The sequence below is a fragment of the Gracilinanus agilis genome, chromosome 3 (genome assembly GCF_016433145.1).
Source record: "Gracilinanus agilis isolate LMUSP501 chromosome 3, AgileGrace, whole genome shotgun sequence".
Lineage (NCBI taxonomy): Eukaryota > Metazoa > Chordata > Mammalia > Didelphimorphia > Didelphidae > Gracilinanus > Gracilinanus agilis.
Genome location: NC_058132.1, coordinates 480,236,516 through 480,255,499, shown reverse-complemented (window position 1 = coordinate 480,255,499; position 18,984 = coordinate 480,236,516). Strand labels below are relative to the sequence as shown.

General features: G+C 34.8%; 1 protein-coding gene across 1 annotated transcript in view; it reads left to right on the top strand.

Moving 5' to 3' along the window:
• The window catches only part of LOC123242568 (cohesin subunit SA-2-like), a 135,903-nt gene that overhangs the window by 65,256 nt on the left and 51,663 nt on the right, over positions 1-18,984 (top strand). The window contains exons 18-23 of the mRNA XM_044670400.1: positions 5,679-5,771; positions 5,864-5,953; positions 8,654-8,857; positions 10,530-10,606; positions 13,925-14,012; positions 14,499-14,594. Of these exons, the coding sequence (XP_044526335.1) occupies positions 5,679-5,771; positions 5,864-5,953; positions 8,654-8,857; positions 10,530-10,606; positions 13,925-14,012; positions 14,499-14,594 (648 nt within the window). The remainder of the gene's footprint in view (positions 1-5,678; positions 5,772-5,863; positions 5,954-8,653; positions 8,858-10,529; positions 10,607-13,924; positions 14,013-14,498; positions 14,595-18,984) is intronic.

Genomic DNA, 18,984 nt, shown 5'->3' with positions numbered 1-18,984 from the left:
CCCCTTTATAGCATGGAAATGCCCCGATTCCATGTACCTCCAATACTGTGCCCTGTTGTGGGGTCCCTTTGTTCCTCTGGATTTGTTTTTATTTCTTCTTGAGGAATCCTGTATGTTTCAGTTAGGAGAGGTTAAAGCAGCTGCTTTTTACTCTGCCACCATCTTAACCAGGAAGTACCTTTTCCTAACACTCTCTTACTTAGTGTTTCACATTAGCCATCTGTGATTAGTTTTTGACTAATCTTGTTATAATATATTCTAATTAAGAGTCTCCCGAATATTTTATGTAGTATTGGGATTAATTGTTCTCTAAAAGTTTGATAGAATTCACTTGTGAATTGTGTTATTTGGAACCCTGGGGGTCCCATTTAAAAGTATTTTACAAACTTCCTGTGGACATGTGGGGGACTTTGAGACTACATTTTCTGTGATCCAATGGGTTTCCGGTTTCTGATGTGATGATGTCAAACAACAGGAACCAACGTAGAGCATGACTTAAATTTAGGGGTGGAGCTTAGGCTCGCTCTCTCTGGCGTACGAGACTGCCAAGATGGGAGAAGGTACTGGAGGCGGGATTTTTTAAATAGCCTGACTCGTGGTCCAATTTATTCTATGAAAATGGGCCTAAATAAAATATTAGTTTCCCTCATAATATCAGTCTTTATCATTTTTGATCCTTACAGAATTCATCTGGTCTTGGGAATTTTTTCTTAGTGAGTTCATTGATGGTTTGTTCAACTTCTTTTCTGAGATAGGATCATTTAAGTATTCTCTTTTCTCTTTTGTTAATCTGGGCAATTTGTATTTTTGTAAATATTCATCCATTTCACTTAGATTGTCAGATTTATTAGCATATAATTGGACAAAATGGCTCCCAACTGCTTTAATTTCCTCTTCATTGGTGGTGAGTTCATCCTTTTCATTTTTGATACTGATATTTTATTTTCTTCCTTTGTAAAAATCAAATTAACCAGTGCTGTCTTTGTTTTTTTTTTTCATAAAAACAATTCCTATCTTATTTATTAATTCAATAGTTCCCTTAATTTCTTCTTTAATTTTTAGGTTTTCCAATTTAGTCTTTTCAGCATTTAGAATTTATTCTTTTTCTAGTTTTTTTTAGTTGCATTCCCAATTCATTGATCTGTATTTTCTTTATTTTATTGATATAAGCATTCAGGGAAATTCATTTTCCCCTAACCACTGCTTTGGCTGTGACATATAAATTTCGATATTTTGTCTCCTCATTGTTATTCTCATTAATGAAATGATTAATTGTTTCTATAATTTGTTCTTTGACTCATCCCTGTTTTACCATTAGATTATTTAGTTTCCAATTTTTTTCATTTGATTTTTGATGGTGATTTATTAATTACAATTTGTATTGCATTATGTTCTGAAAAGGATGCATTTATTATTTCTGTTTTTTTGCATTTGGTTATGAAATTTTTATGCTTTAACACTTGGTCATTTTTTTTGTAGCAGCCATATACTGCTGAAAAGAAGGTATTTCCCTTTTAATTCCTATTCAATTCTAAGAGATCTGTTAGTTCTAAGTTTTCTAAACTTTTATTCACTTCCTTCTTTTTTGTTTATCATTGGTTTGATTTGTCTAGATTTGAAAAGAGGAAGTTGAGATCCCCCACTAGTATAGTTTTACTGTCCATTTCTTTCTGAATTTCATTTAATTTCATCTTAAAAATATTGGAGGCTATACCTTTTGGTGCATATATATTTAGTATTGGTATTATTTCATTGTTTATAATAGTACCTTTTAACAAGATTTCCTTCCTTATCTCTCTCTTTTTTTTTTAAACCCTTAACTTCTGTCGCTCCTAGGTGGAAGAGTGGTAAGGGCAGGCAGTGGGGGTCAAGTGACTTGCCCAGGGTCACACAGCTGGGAAGTGGCTGAGGCCGGGTTTGAACCTAGCACCTCCCGTCTCTAGGCATGACTCTCAATGCACTGAGCTACCCAGCTGCCCTTCCTTATCTCTTTTAATCAGATCTATTTTTTGCCTTAGGTTTATCTTAAATTATAATTGCTACTTTTTTTTTTTTACTTTACATCATGGACAATAAATTCTGCTCCATTCTCTTACACTTTGTTCTATATGTGTCTCCCTGTCTCAAATGTGTTTCTTGTAAGCAAAATATAGTAAGATTTTTGTTTTTAATCTACTCTGCTATCTACTTCTGTTTTATGGATGAGTTCATTCCATTCACATTCACAGTTATAATTACTAACTGTATATTGTCTTCCATCTTATTTTCCCCTTTTGATCCTGTTCTTTTTTCTTTCACTCTATCCTTCCTCACCAGTGTTTTGCTTTTTATTAACCCCACTCCCACCACCTCTCCTTCTCTTCCATTACCACTTACTCTGCTTTTGTCTTATTCCCCTCTTACTTCTCTATAGGGTAAGATAGGATTCTCTAGCCCCGTAAGTATGGTTGTTATTCCCTCTCTGAGCCAGTTTTGATGACCTTAAGGTTTAAGCATTGTCCTGCACCACCCTTATTCTCACCTCCACTGGTAGTAGTTTTCATGCCTCTTGAGGTGGGATCATTTGCCTCATTCCACCTCTTTATTCCTTTTTTCTTCTCAGTGTAATCTTTTTTACCTCTTGATTTTTTTTTTGCATACCATATTCTAATCAGCTTACTCCCACATCTTCTTTCTATGTATACTCCTTCTAACTGCTCTAATACTGATAAAATTTTAAGAGCTACAAGTGTCCTCTTTTCACATAATAATACATAAAGTTTGACCTTAGTGAGTCCCTAAAGTCTTCTCTTTCTTATTTACCTTTATAGGTTTCCCAGAGGTCTTGTATTTGGACATCACATTTTCTCTGTAGGTCTTATATTTTCATCAGGAATGCTTGGAAATCTATTTTTTTTAATTACCATTTTTAGAATATACACAGTTTTGCTAGATTGATGATTCTGGGTTGTAAACCTAGATCTTTTGCCTTCCAGAATATCATATTCCATGCCTTCTGATCCTTTAATGTGGAAACTGCTAAGTCCTGTGTGATCTTGGCTATAGCTTCATGGTATTTGAAATCCTGACTGCTTATAATATTTTCTTTTTGGCTTGGGGGGCTCTTGAAATTAGGCATATTTCTGAAAGTTGTCATTTGGGAATTTATTTCCAGAGGTGATCTATGGATTCTTTTAATTCCTATTTTACTCTTTTGTTTAAGAATATCAGAGCAATTTTCTTTGATAATTTCTTTTATTATGATTGCCTATATATTATACATATATATATATATATATATATATATTATATTTTTTTTTTTGCTCATGGCTTTCAGATAGTTCAGTAATTCTTAAATTGTCTCTCCTGGATCTGTTTTACTGGTTGGTTGTTTTTACAGTGAGATATTTCATGTTATTGTCTGTTTTTCATTTCTTTCATTTTGTTTTATTGTTTCTTAATGTCTCATGAAGTCATTAGCTCCTAGTTGCCCACTTCTAATTTTTAAGCAATGCTTTTTTTTCATGAGTTTTTGAACCCCCTTTTCATTTGGCCCATTATTTTTTACATTGCTTTCATTTATCTTCCCCATTTTCCCTCTACCTCTCTTAATTGATTTTTGAAATCCTTTTTTTAGCTCTTCCAGAATTTGAGACCAATTGATATTTTTCTTTGAAGCTTTGTTTATGTTTACTTTGGCTTCGCTGTCCCCTTCTGTATCTGTTCCTTGTTCTTTGTCTCCATAAAAATTTTCTATGGTTAGATGTTTTTGTTTTCCTTAATGTTTGCTTGTTTTCCCAGCCTTTTTTTTTTAACTTTCATTTTTATCTTAAAGTAAGCTCTGTTCTCAGGTTAGAAAAGGTATTCTCTTAAACTTAAATTTTTTTCTTGGTGCTACCTTTCACTTCTATTTCTGGGTTTCTGCATGTTTTATTTCTTCCAAAGTGGCATGCTTTCCTGTGTGCTAGGAGCTCTGAAAGCTACCCCCCACTGATGATTCAATCACCCTGAAACTGCTGATGGCTTGCAAATCTCAGAGCACTGGGAGCCACCCCATACTGGGTCCGAAGGTCTAGCCTCAGGCTTGGGCTGAGGCTTTTGGCCTCAATCTGGGCTTGATCAAGCCAACCACACTGTGGACTGTCTTATTCTGAGACTTATCGCCTCATTTTCAGCTCAGTCTGGGCTTCCATACACCAGCGCCTTTTGAAATGTCTTGTTCTAGAGGTTAGAGTTTCATTCTGTGCTTACACAGACCTGGAGTGCAGGGCAGACTACCTCAAGGTGGTGTTCACATCTTCATTATAAGTTTGGGCTGGGGCTCTTGGTCTCTCTGGGTTCACACAAATTAGGCATGCAAAGCAAACTGCCTCTTGTTGGGATTCTGGATCTTACTGCAGGCTGGAGCTGGGAAGTTAACAGGGTGTTCCAGAGATCATACTGGTGTTGGCTTAGGCAGAGTTTCAGGGTCTGGATGTTGGCTTGGGTCCAGATTCAGAACCTGGAACAGTAGATGTATGTAGAAGGGTTTGCTATTGACGAGTGTGTATTCCTTGGTATAGCCTCCTGCTGGCTGTGCTTCCCCTCTCACCCAGTAAACTTGACTCTTTCTGTCTACCTTTCAAGTTGTTCTTGGTATGAACTCCATCTCTGTTGATTTTTTTACTCCAGTATTTGTTTTGAGATGTTATTTTAAGGTTAGTTGGAGAGGATTCTCATGGTGATTTGCACTCTCCCTGCTTCTATTCCACCATCTTGGCTTTGCCAGGCTCTTAATTTTAGATAGATACTACTTATTAAATTAATTGGTGGTCCATATTTTATCTATGTTTTCTAGTTTTATTTTTGCAGAAATTATTTATTTGGTCCAAAACCTTTTTAAAAACCTGTTGGCATAATCATGATTTTTGTTTTTCTTGGCATTAATATAGTCTTTCATATTTGTAATTTTTCTAATAATGAATCAACTCTATATTCAACCTGCTCATAGTGTATAATCTTTTTGATATGTTCCTATAGCTTCTTCGCTAAAATTTTATTTTATTTTATTTTATTATTTTTTAAACCCTTCCCTTCCCTCTTGGAGTCAATACTGTGTTTTGGCTCCAAGGCAGAAGAATGGTTAGGGCTAGGCAATGGGGGATTAAGTGACTTGCCCAGGGTCACACAGCTAGGAAGTATCCAAAGCTAGATTTGAACCTGGGACCTCCAGTCTCTAGGCCTGGCTCTCAGTCCACTGAGCCACCCAGCTGCCCCTTTGCTAAAATTTTGTTAAAATTTTTTGTATTCATGTTCATTTGAGATTGTTCTTTAGTTTTCTTTCTGTTTTGACTCTTTCTGGTTAGGTGTTAAGACCATATCTATATCACAAAAAAAGATAGGATCACTTTTCCTATTTTTAAAACAATTTGCATAATAATAGAATACTAATTCTTTGAATATTCAAGTAGAATTCATTTGTAAATCCAATCTGATTTCCAGGGTTTTTTTTCTTCAGGAGTTCATTTATATTTAAATTTTCTATTTCTTGTTCTATTAATCTGGGAGTTTCACAGTTTAAAAAGTATCTATACCATTAAATTTATTGGTTTAATTCATTAATTAATTTGAGCTAACATTTAAACTCTTGAGATGGAATCAGTGATGCTAATGTTGACTGTTGTCTAACCCTTGTCTTGTGCCTTGTGCTTTTTCTGAAGGTCCTCACAGCAAAAGAGAGGAAATCTCAAATGGAAGAATGTGCCCGGATGACTGAGCATTTCATTGTAGTGCTTCCTGAGCTCTTGGCTAAGGTAATGAGCAGCTGCTCCCTGGGCCATTGTTAAATATTTCATTGGAATTCCTATAGCACTCTCATATTTTGTTGTTGTTTTTTTCCCTATAGTATTCATCAGATATAGAAAAAGTGACAAACTTCCTGCAAATTCCCCAGTATTATAATTTGAATGTGTATGTTACTGGACGCCTGGAGAAGGTGAATAAGGAAGAAGGGGAGGGTAACTTGAGGTGGAGAGGGAGGGAGAGGAGAGACATTATAGTTTTTTTTTGGGGAGGGTTTTGAGGGAATTAAATTCAGCACATCTAGAAGAGAGAGTTTTGATAGAGGAACTATAGTATATGATAGTCATAGAAACTATTGTCTGAGCCATTTCTATAATTTTCAGAATCTTTATCCTCACTAAATCACATTATTGTACTGAAACAGTCCTTTTGCATTTGTCAGTGTCCCTGCTGGTGGAATGTCTTGGTGAGTGATTTCAGCTTTCATGCAGGATACTCACTTTCAGTACAAACGTCTCTTTCTGAATTGCTTATAAGAGGTTAGGGCTGAGTGGGGTCTGACACTGGATATATTGGAGTGGTGAGAAACCTGCTAGAGTAATTGTTATTAAAATAACAACGCCATTTCCAAGAGATTTTCTCTTCGGTGCTGGGAAAACTTAGATTCTAGTAGACATAGGTATCGTACTAGGAGATAGAGTTGAAGCAAAAAAGTAATTATTAAAGAGGAATAATGATTTTGTTGTGGTGTCTTATTTAGGACAGAAAATAGATGATGATTTTTTTGTCAGATATATTTTTTGAAAGTCCATTTATTTATTTATTTTGCAGAGGCAAAAATCTTTTCTTTTTGTTCTGTTTTGTTTTCTTTATTGTTCAAAAGGATCAGTTGTGGGCCAGTAGATGACTAGTGGAAGGCTACTTATCACCTTTTTTGGTGTTTACTGAACAATCTTGATTCTCACCTTGTGGTTTTAGGGGTAAGGTAGAGTGAGAGGGTAGGGGTGGGCAAATGAGGTTCCTTGGAGAGAAGTTGCCAGCCTAATAAAGATATTCTCAAAAATGATTTCATATTACATTTCAAGAACCTGCTCTACTTTTTCTATTATCATCTGACTTCTTCATTCATTCCTTTATCTCTCCTCTAGCCTCATACAGTTTCCCTTTATTCCATCTCCTTCATTCCTCCATTTTCCCTAGAGCAGGGTTCTTAACTTTTTTGGTGTCCTAGACTCCTTTTTAATTCTGGTGAAGTCTAAGGACCCTTTCTCAGAATAATGTTTTTAAATCCATAAAATAGAATTTCAAAAGACAGTCAATGATATTGAAGTACATTCAATAGAAAGGAAGACTACAATCATATGGGATATAGTGATTGTTTTCATATTCCAGTAATTTAGAAACAGTGAAAAGTGTAAATAATCTTTCAAGAATTCTATAACAACTATTTGATATGAAAATATCTGTGATTTCTATTAGTGACAAATTTACAGGTACTACTAATACTGCTGTGATTTGTTGTCTACATATATGATTGAAGGAAATAATAAATTTCTGTGAGAGGTTAGTGAAAATAGAGGTAATTTTTTTTTCCCTCCAAGTTTACAGACCCCCTTGAAATCTTTATATGTACACCAGGTTAAGAACCCCTGCCCTAAGGTCTGACTACAAAAGGTTACTATAATGAAAGACATACAATTGCAAATGCTATTTCTTTTCTTCTGTGAGTGGTTTGAGAGTGCACACATTATATCAAACTCTTTGTTTAAAGGCAGAAGAACTGGGTTCAAATTCTGCTTTTTAATAGCTTTGGAACCTTGGGTAAGTCACTTAACCTTTTAGGACCTAGATTTTTCTCTTCTGTAAAATGAAGAGATTGGACAGATGCTTTTTCTGAGCCCCTATATCTGTGATTCTATGACTCAGTGTGTGTGTGTGTGTGTGTGTGTGTGTGTGTGTGTGTGTCTATTTTCTAAAAACATTCACATATGTTTTATATATATGTTTATATACTTACATATATGCATGCTTAGATATATGTAAATATGTAAAATATATTTGTGTATGTTTTTAGAAAATTGGAAACTGAACTTAAAAATAATCACTCATCTGGATTTTTTATCTCATCACTGTAGGTATACCCTCCATTAATGCAGATTGCCAAGCAAATGTCATTCTTGCTAAAGTCAAACTTTTCCTCTCTGCTAAAGGCTTTCCTCCATTTCTTTTGGCATTGTAAAGATGCTGTTAAGGCAGAGGGAGGTGCCCATTGGTCCCTCATTTTTGCCACATGGCCCATTTTCTTTTCCTTCTCATATTTTAAAAATGACATCCATTACTCCAGTTCTTCATAATTCCATGTTTACAGTCCATACACAATGCAATGGACATATTATCATAGTTATTAAAATCCATGCAGCAATAATACTGTATAATAATTACACATAATATAATTCAATAATAATGTTACCTTGAAATTGAAAAAGCCTTTCCCTTATATTTTCTTACAAGTTAGGTGGTACAACTCTTTTTATTCTGTTTTATAGTTGAGGAAACATACTCAGTGAGGATGAGTGACTTGCCTAAGATTAGCCAGCCAAGATCAGCAAGCCAAGATTGAAGCTGGAACTTGAATTCAGATTTTCTGAATCTGAGGCCCATTGTTCCTTCTGCTACATTATACTGAGAGCTTTTTAATTCTCATAATGATTGTCATACACTTCAACTTTTCCTCCTTCAAATTTGCTCACTTCTCCTTAGTACAGTGCTCAGTGCTCACTAAATGCTCAACAAATGCTTGTTAACTTAGCTCTTCCTTCTTGGATTAGAGTTATTAAGCAGCCATTGGGATGGTGACCTGACCCTCCTCATGAGATCCTGCATTTCTTCGTAGTACTTGGATGCCTTGCTAAAGGAGATGAAAGAACTTGTGCACAGACACTCTGACCTTAATATCCTTGAGGCCTGCTCCAAGGTATACAGCATTTTCTGCAACGAACAGCTGGCAATATTCCCTATTGTATCTGAGGCCCGGCATCAGTTAATAGAAGAGATGGTTAAAGATTTCTACCAGCTTCTAGATGACTTTTTCCAAGAGGTGTGTAACTAATAAGAAGATTCTAATGGGGGATGATGTCATGGTAATGAGGAATAAAAATGATATCATGGAAGTATGAGACTTTTAACATTTATATTGAGGAAATGGCATTCAAACCTCTAAAAGAAAAAATTAATTTCTGCTCATAAAGATAGGTGACACTAGCTCACTTGTCCTCTGTGAATTATCTATCATTTAAGACTTGAACTTCTGAACAGATCTAATGAGGTAACAGCCCTGATTTTGAAAAGTAGGTTACTATAGTTCTAATGTCAGAGTGGTGATGCTGCGAAGAAATGTTTTTCTTTTATTATTTTTGCTGCACATGATCTGGGATATCCTCAGTTTAAGTCAGACTGACTTTTATGTGAATAATCTTTACTAGATATCTTGGAGAAGGAGGTGAAATCTCTGCCTGTGGCCATGGAATTAGTTTTTAATTATTTGATACAAAGCATTTTCCATTTAGCCAGGCCTGGATATATGTAACTGAAAAGTGACAGCTGTTCTTTTGGAGAATTTTTTTTAACCTTTACCTTCTGTCTTAGAACCAAATAATGTATTGGTTCTAAGGCAGAAGAGTAGTGAGGGTTAGGCAGTGGGGGTTAAGTGACTTGTCCAGGGTCACAAGCTAGGAAGTGTCTGTTTGAACCCAGGACCTCTCATCTCCAAGCCTGGCTCTTAATTCACTGAGACACCTAGCTATCCACCCTTCTCCTCCATTAATTTTAAGATGCAGAAAAATGTTGGAGATAAGAACAGCACTGTGTGACTGAATTTATCAAGAAAAAAAGGAAGTTTATTCATTATATTTGATGTTCTTTCAGACTGCAGTGGTAGGGAGGGAATTTGTATTCAGAAATTTATTAAACCAATATATTGTACTCAATTCATTAGCTGAAATTAGTAGGTTAAGAGGGTGGAATTTGGATTTAGTTATTTCAGTTCTTTCCTTGTAATAAGATGATCAATAAATGCAAAATATACTACCTGTTCCTCTCTCATGTTGACTTTAGGACTTTGAGTGTTCTCTGTTCTTGTTAGGGAACTCTTAACCCTTTTACTAGCTTGCATTTCTTAATCCTTTTTTTCTTTGAGTGGTATGAAGAGGATGGTGGGAAGCAGGACTCAGAGGAGTCATTTAGTCATATCTTGAGACTGGGCTTTCTTCCCTCATAATCCAAAGGATAGAGGTGTATTATGTTAACACCACTATAGGTATTTTTTTATCTGCATTTTATAGATGTGGAGACCAAAGCTCTGAAAGATCAAATGACTTGCCTGTGGTTACAAGGCTATGAAATGCCAAGCTTGTCTTTAAAGTTTTCTGACTCCACATGTCTCTGTGTAGTACTCAAGTCACTTTCCCTTCCTGATGTCATCATTTACTCCTCTATAAAAGGCAGATAATGATATTTGCACTCACTTCACAGAAATATTGTTAGCATAATCCTTCATGAATCTTAAAGTGTTCTTCAAGTGTAAGGTGGTATTATTTCTACCTCTCTCTATTCCCTCTTTATATTATAACTGTAAAATGATTAAATATTTATGAAAACTTCTGGTGAAGATTAGTAGCTTAAGCCAAGTTCTACTTTTGTCTTAATAATTATGAAAGAGTAATCTGTTATGTCCACACTCCTTGTTATTTCTTTTTTTATAACTCATTTAGGAAGAAGGCTTTGATATAAGTGAAGAACACATTTTGCGAATGTCCTGCACACTGAAAAAACTAACAGCTTTTCACAAGTAAGATAGTTATTTACTTATATATGTATGTAATAAACATTTTTGTTTATATGTTGTAAGCTTTGTCAAAACTAGGATTCCTGAGGTTCTTATGGATTAGTGACATTTTTAATGACCTTGAGTATTAAGACACATTGAAATAATTTTATTTGCAAGGGCTTTCCTCATAGGTCTGGAAACTCCCACCCTTTGGATGTGTTATTTTCCCTTGGTTTTGATTGTTAGTAACAAAAACTTACACATTAGGCACTACTATGTGTACTTAGACCAGTGATGGGCAAACTACAGCTGGTGGGGCAGGTGTGGCCCCCTGAAATGCTCTATCCTGCTGCGAGACATTATTCCTAATCTGACGAATACAATGAGTAGGATACAATACAATGAAACTTCGAAAGAGTTGCCTTAGAAACAGACTGAAAGATGAGCATTTCCTTTCCTTTGGACCTCTCTTTACAAAGTTTGCCCATTACTGACTTAGACCATCAGAGTGTAATCTAGTGAAATAGAGGGATCATTATTTTCTCCCTTACTCCCTAAATGTCATTAGAACATCAGTTGGGGTTAGCTATCCAATCAGCATACCTTGCACAATGAGTACTTAAAGTGGTGATTGTACATCTTTTCTTAGTAGCTGTAAGTGCATCCTCCTTCTGGGCATAATGAAATTCCTATCAAATTTGACAATTTCTAGTGGTATTCAGACAATGAATCAGAGACATAGAAGTGATTCATAGGTCACTAAAAGGAATACCTGCCAACTAGGTTCCTCTGTTGATTTTTCCTTTTATTAAGTGGTTTTATAATCTTTCTTGGTAGTCTATGAGTAGATGAGATTGGAAAATAAAATAACTAAAACTAAAAACTAAAAATGAGCAAACAAAAGTCTTAATATTTCCAACATCAGTAATTCAGCATTTGTGATAGTTGGTGTAGTTGCTAAAACTGTTTGCTTTCAAATAAAAGCAAGGTCTTATTGGAGCAGAAGAGAACAAATAACATTTTTTGGAGAATGCTATCTTTTTAAAATGAGAAACTTATATTCATTCAAGCCTTCTCGTATACTTTCCTACCTTAGGTACAATTAATTACAAAAAATGTCTATTCCATTCTTCTACATCATTCTTATTTTTCTAATAAAAATAGCTCTCCCAAACAATATTTGTCTCTACATTCCACAGGGAGTTCAAAATTGTTACACAACCTGAATAGAAAAGATCATTCCATTAAAAATTTAAAGGAGGAAGATCAGATACTCTTTACCAGTATTGATGGAGGAGATTTCGGAACCAAACAAGGAAACAGGAGAGCCCAATGAAATAGATTCTTTAGACTATGTAAATGTAAAGCTTTTGTATGAACAAAATCAATGAGGACAGAAAAGGAAGTAGACAGTGAGGAGAAATATTTATATTAGTTGTTACCAAGAAGTCCAAAATCTAAAATGTATAGGGAAATTACCCAAGTATATAATACTTAGAGCCATTCCCTTAGACCAAGGACTCTTAAATTTTTTGTATCATGAGCCCCTTTGGCAGTCTAGTGAAGCCTATAAATGATATTTTAAATACATAAAGTACAAAGAATTATGAAAAACCAATTTTGTTGAGAATAATTAGTACATAATTAGTATAAAATTACATAGATTCCAGGTTAAGAGTTTTTGCTCTATGGTTAATTGGTCAAAGGATATGATTAGTTTTTAAAGAAATTTCAAATGCTAAACAACTATTGAAAATATGTCCATATCATTAACATTAAAAGAAGGAGGCAGCTAAGTGATGCAGTAGATAGAACATAAGGTTTGGAGTAAGGAAGACCCAAGTTCAAATCCTGTCATAGATACTTTCTAGTTATGTGTCCCTATCATTTCATCTCTATCTCAACTTTCTCTCCTGTCAATTAGGATATATAGTACCCACCCTCCAGGGTTGTTGTGAGGATCAAATGAGAGAATGTTTGTAAAGTACTTTGAAAACCTTAAGGTACTAGTTATTACTATTATTAAACACAAATTGAAACATCTCTGGATTGTTATCCTGTATCAGTGTTGGTGAAGTACTGGCATGCATACCAAGCTGTCATGGGGGATATGCTCTGTGCTCCCTCTTCCCAGAGCCCAAGGACTTTTTTTTGCATGCTCTGCCCCTCTGTCCAGCCACCCAAAGCAAGCACGTCGTCCCTCTGCTCTTGGGGGTAATGTAGGGGGCTCACAGGTAGCTTGAAATTGCAGTTTGGGCACCTAAACTCAAAAGCATTCACCAGCGCTGTCCTATGCCATGCAGCTCAGCAAACGTTATAAGAAAAGGAAATTGTCCTTGTGAGAGGGGCTGTGAAGTAGTCCAGCTTTCTGAATATTGATTGGGAATTAAGTAAGAAATGGTCTCTTGCCTGCTTACCCTCTTTTGACCTAACAGTCCCACTACTCAGATTGTACTTCTAAGCCAGTCAGAGATAGAAGCAGAGGCCCAGCATTCACTGCAGTATCCAAGTGTGTGCTTATTCAGTGGCTAGAAAAGAGTGTGCTGTATAAGTGTGATTATGAGGTGAGAAACTGAAGAATTCAGGAAAAGTGGGAAGATTTGTATGAATGGAAGTAGATTGAACTAAGCAGAGTCAAGAAGACAGCTTGCACAGGATCTGGGCATTGTAAATGAATCTGATCACCAAAGAGGAAATCCAACCCTGAGCCATCAGAATGGACAAAGGGCTGCACAAGCAGACAGTGGAACATCATCTCTACCAAGGTATATAGAGGTAGGGACCCAGAGACAATCATGACACATTTTTTAAATAAAAACTTCTTACCTTTTGTCTTAGAATCAATTTTATATATTGGTTTGAAGGCAGAAGAGTTTTAAGAGCTAGGCAGTGGGAGTTAAATGACTTGCCCAGAGTCAACACAGTATGACACATATTTTGGGATAAAGTTATTGTATGAGAAAAACTCCTGTTTTCCTTTGTTACCAAAGAAGGTTCAGTCTTGAGGGGGGAGAAAGTTAAAATCATAATAATGATGATGATAGCTAGCATTTTTATAGTGCTTAAAAATTTGCAAAATGCTCCTGTATAAAAACAAATTAAGATAAAATTTTCTTTTGCCACCCCCAACCCCCCATCCAGTGATTACATTTCATTAGCTTAGTTGCTAAGTGACCTCTAGGTTCTTGAAAGAATTATAACCTCATTTTAAAAAAAAATATTCTGTAACTAAGAATTTCTTAACTTTGGCTAGCCTTCCTCCTGAATAAATTTAGGTTAAGTGAGGGAGGCTTTACCTTGTTATGAAGAAAATAACTTCTTGTTTTGCTTATGGCTTAGCGCACATGACCTCACCAGTTGGCACATTGGTGACTGGACTCTGAAGATTCTCAATTTTGAGAAGGAAAATGGAGGGTTGCCTGTTGAGGTAAAGGATACATGTACTTTTGACTTTCCAGGCAGAATGCTTTTTTTATGGTGTTTAATTAGAAATCTAATTGGGACCTTAGATTCCTTGAAAAATAACCAAGAGGAAACTCTTTTGATTCTTAGTTTATCCTGGTTAGGGGTTCATGTCCACCACTACCTTGAAATTCCTTGTTCTGCTAAAAGTTTGTATTGAATACTTAGCCTCCTCCTTCCCCAAAGGACATTGAAAAACCCCTCTTACTCTTTTAGAGTAAGGCTTACTCAAGTGGGGGAGAGGTGGGGAGTTGAGGTGGATACTTGAGATTGCTCATATTTCTCAGAACTTTTCCTCCTGATCTTTTCTGTCATTGAAAAGTAAAACCTCTAAGGTGCCTTGTATATGCTTTGTATCCTCCTTTGGTTAGCTTACAGTTTCTTTGGTTTTGTTTACTTTTATTTGAAAATTCAAATTCCTGTCTTTAAGAGGGTGATTTTCTCTTTTCAGACCCTAATCCCTGCTCTTCAGTGCAGTTACTTTGCTCTCTTGTGGCAGCTGGAATTAGCTACTGAAGCATTAGTGGATGAAGCACCTCCCTCTCAGGTATGCTGACACAGACTACCATCCTTTGCAATGAGAATTCTTTTTGCGCTTTGTACTTGTATGACCTATGCAAATCCTTTTTATCTTAGTCTTTTTTCATTTGAAGAATGGAGATAATAATAGTTGCAATATCCGCCTTACAGACTTGTCATGATCAAACATAATTGTTAATAAAGTATTTTTTTAAACTTTGATAGATATATAAACACCAGCCCACTGTTATAGTAATTGGTTAAATTGAGATAAGACATGTAAATATAAAAATACTTTATATTTATATGATATTTTATAGTTTGCATTTATTTTATTCCTACAATAGAGATAGGTATATAATACTTTTATTCCCATTTTATAGATTAGGAAATTCATAGGTAGAGATAGCAGTTGTTGTTGAGTTATTTTCAGTAATGTCTGACTCTTCATGGCCCCATTTGGGGTTTTCTTGGCAGACATACTAGAATGGTTTCCCATTTCCTTCTCTAGCTCATTTTATAGATAAGGAGAATGAGGCCAACATGACTTACATGACTTACACATAGCTTGTAAGTGTCTGAAGCCAGATTTCAACTTCAAAGATAAATCTTCTTGACCTCAGACATGGCACTCTATTCACTACCCTATAGTTACATAGCTAATAAGTGGTAAATCCAAGCTTTAAGCCATAACTTTCCTAATTTTATTTTAAATAATTATATATATAAAAATCTCATATTATATATGCTATATGTAATATATAAATAATTAACACAAATAATCATAGAAATAAATTAATAAATAATGGAATAAAACCCAAATAACTGGGTTTGTTTCTCTTTCCACCACACATTATACTTAGTACAATATGACAAAATGTAGGAGAAGAAAAAATGCTAAGAGTTTTGAGGAAGATCTTATTTTTTTACAAAATTATTAGATCAAGGGCATTAATTTCCCAGTAGATAAAACTAGTCTAAAGATATGGATAAGCAAGCAATAATTCTCAAAAGGAGAATGAAAGCCATTAACCATATTAATGGATGTTCTTTGTCAAAGCTAACAAGAAAAAATATATCAGAACAACTCTAAGGTCTTATCTCACACTCAGAAAATTGACAGGGATGACAAAAATAGATTGAGAATAGAAAGATTGACATATTAATATTGCTATGAATAAGCTGGGAATTGATCCAGCTGTTCTGAAACTAACTTTGAAACTATTAAAAAATTGAGTAAATGTCTATACACTTTAACTTGGAAATTTACTACCAATTTTATTATTCCAAAGGAGGTTAGAAATAGAAAGGTCTTGTGTACCAAAATATTTATAATATTTTGGTTTATATTAGCAAAAAACTGGAAACAAAGTAGATGTCCATCAATTGAGAAATGGCTAAATATTTAAGTTCTTATAAATTAATATAATAAAATATTTCCTTACCATAGAAATAAAGGACTATGAAGAATATAATGAAGCATAGGAAAACATTGAAATGATACAAAGTGAAGTAAGCAGAAACAGGAAAATAATATACACACTGACTGAAAGCATAAATTGAACATTGTGTGTTTATTGTATTCAAGAATGGTACCACAGTATCATAGGCTCCAGTAGGATCAAAGATGTGTAGAGCTGAATGGTATGTTAGGGGGGAATATCCAATTCTCTCATTATATAGATGAAGTCATGCAACCCAAAGAAGTTAATTGTCTAAGATCACATCCTATTCCAGAGGTAGCGTTGAACCAAAACTCTCTGACTCTAAAATTCCTTTTATTTTCCACCATACTTTTCTTCCTCTTGAAAGAGAGATCTGAAAATTCTTTTCCCCCCCTTCTTTACAGAGGTAGGGGATATGGAACATTGCATAGACCATCTTAATTGCTTTGTTGAATTTAATTTCATTCTTTGTCAAAATGAATGATGCTTTGTGTGGGAGGGAAGGGGGAGACATTGGGAGATGAAAGTAATGTAAATGTAAGATATTGATTATATTTTTAAAAGAAGATAATATTGGAAGAAAGAAAAAGAAAGATAATTTCTCCATCTGAAAAACAATTAATGTCTAAGTTTTCTTCTAGTTCTGTGAGGTAATTCCTCATGGGGAAAAAAAAACATGCACTTTCTAGTCAGTGGTATTAATTTTAGCAGGAACACTGGTTGGAAGGTTCTAGAAGGAGCACTTCATTTCTTACAGACTATACTTTTTATTACTGATTAATATTATTATGTAGTTGTGTAACAGTAATATTTACAATTTTTGTTGTCAAATTGAGCCCATGGCTAGCTTCATATGATTTTTTTCTAAAGAAAATTTTGAGAAATGATGATACATTGTAAAGAATACTAAATCAGAAGGCCCAAGTTCAAGTTCTGACTTTCACCTATTGTCTACGTGATTTCAGGCAAGTTACTTAACAATGTTGGACTTCAGTTTCCTTATCTATAAAATGAGGTGTTTGGATCAAATGACTTGAGATCTCTTTCAGTTCCATGGATCAATGGACCTGTGTGACCCTGTAAATATACACTTTTAATTTGTGATCAAAATAATCATAGTAAAGAAAAGGTAGAAGGAGAAAGAAGTAGAACAAAATAAAAGCTTCAGTGAATTTATCTATTAAAAATTTTAATGTCCTTAGCTCACAATTATTTTGAATATTCATATGCTTGGATCTATAGATACAGATTAAGGAAGTTAATAGGCATTTTTTTCCAAGCATAGTTCATTTATTAATAAAGCTAGCATTTACTAGTAAATAGAGTTAATGACCCCTCTTAATGACCAAAGACCTTGAGTAAGAGCAGACAGGGCCTTTCCTATCAATTAGCAAGACGACAGAGCAAAACCTACAGCAACAGCACAACATAGATGTATTTTCTTCTGATTGATTTAATAGGCTTTTTTAAGATTTTTTTTTCCCAATTACATGTCAAAATAATTTTTAACATTTTTAAAGATAATTTTTGAGTTCAAATTTTCCCCTTTCCCCCTCTTTGAGAAGGCAAGCACTTAGTTTATATATGTGCAGTCATGCAAAATATATTAAGGAAGTTAATTGTGATGTGACTGGGCAGGCATTTCAAAATTTCTTAATTTATTCAGCAACTTCCTTTTCCCTATTGTAGCTTTCTTTATAGAATAGGATGATTCCTTTTTTTTTTTTTTTTAAACCCTTACCTTCCGTCTTGGTATCAATACTGTGTATTGGTTCAAAGGCAGAAGAGTGGTAAGGGCTAGGCAATGAAGGCCAAGTGATTTGCTCAGGGTCACACAGCTAGGAAGTGTCTGAGGTCACCTTTGAACCCAAGACCTCCCATCTCTGGCCCTGTCTCTCAATACGCTGAGCCACCTAGCTGCCCCCAGAATGATTCCTTTTTAAAAAGACACTTTATTTCAAATAAATGTCAGAAGTCTTAACAAATGATACATTCAAGGACTGCATATATTAAAATATGCTGAGGTACTTATGCTTTAAAATATTACTTGCTTACATCTTACTTGTGCAATGTGCCACAAATGTCATTGACATAGATATTATATTTTCATTTTCAAAAATAAACTCCAGGTGTGGCAATTATCTTGTTAAATTAAGAGGCTTATTATCCTGTTTACTGGTTTTTTCAGCCCCCTTGTTTTTTGGTTTGCCTTTCTTTGGACAGTTTCACTGTTTATTAGTAATGATATTCAGGTTTATTTTTCCAGTGAAGTGAAATTCAGGCAGGTTGTTACTTGTTAACAGTTCTGGTGAGAATTTGTGCATAGAAAATGTTTTCTTTATTGCCAAAAAAGAGTTTTGTTTGTTTTCTTGGTTATCTGTACCTGAGATGGTTCTGTCTTTTCTCACCATTGTCATTTGGCTACATTTTCTTTCTTTCTCTTCCTAAAGACTTGATTTTATGTTCAATGGAATTCCCAGCCTGTAGGAGATTTCCCAAATCCTTCTTTTGCTTTGTTATCGTTATTGCTCCTAACCTCCCTGTAAAAGATAGCTACTATTAAGAACTCGAGACTCTGAAAGGAAAGGAAGAATCTGAGGACTCTGGTTTCTATTTTCAGCTAATCATTTAGTAAATTATATGATTGGGCAAACTAATTGTCAGGCTTTTTCTTTTTTCAGTTGCATGAGGGAGAATAGGGGGAGAATAAGCATTCTATATGATGTAGTGCTTAGTATTTGCCAAGGATTTTACAAATATCTCAGTCGTTGGAACAATGTTCTAAGGTAGATACTATTATTATCCCTATTTTACAGTTAATGGAACTGAAGCAAACAGAATTTAAGTGATTTTCCCAAATAGCTAATAAGTGTCTAAGGTCAAATTTGAACTCATTTCTTTCTGATTTGGGGCCCAGGTCTTTATCCATTGTGACATATAGCTGCCTCATAGAGACAATACTTTTCATGTTCT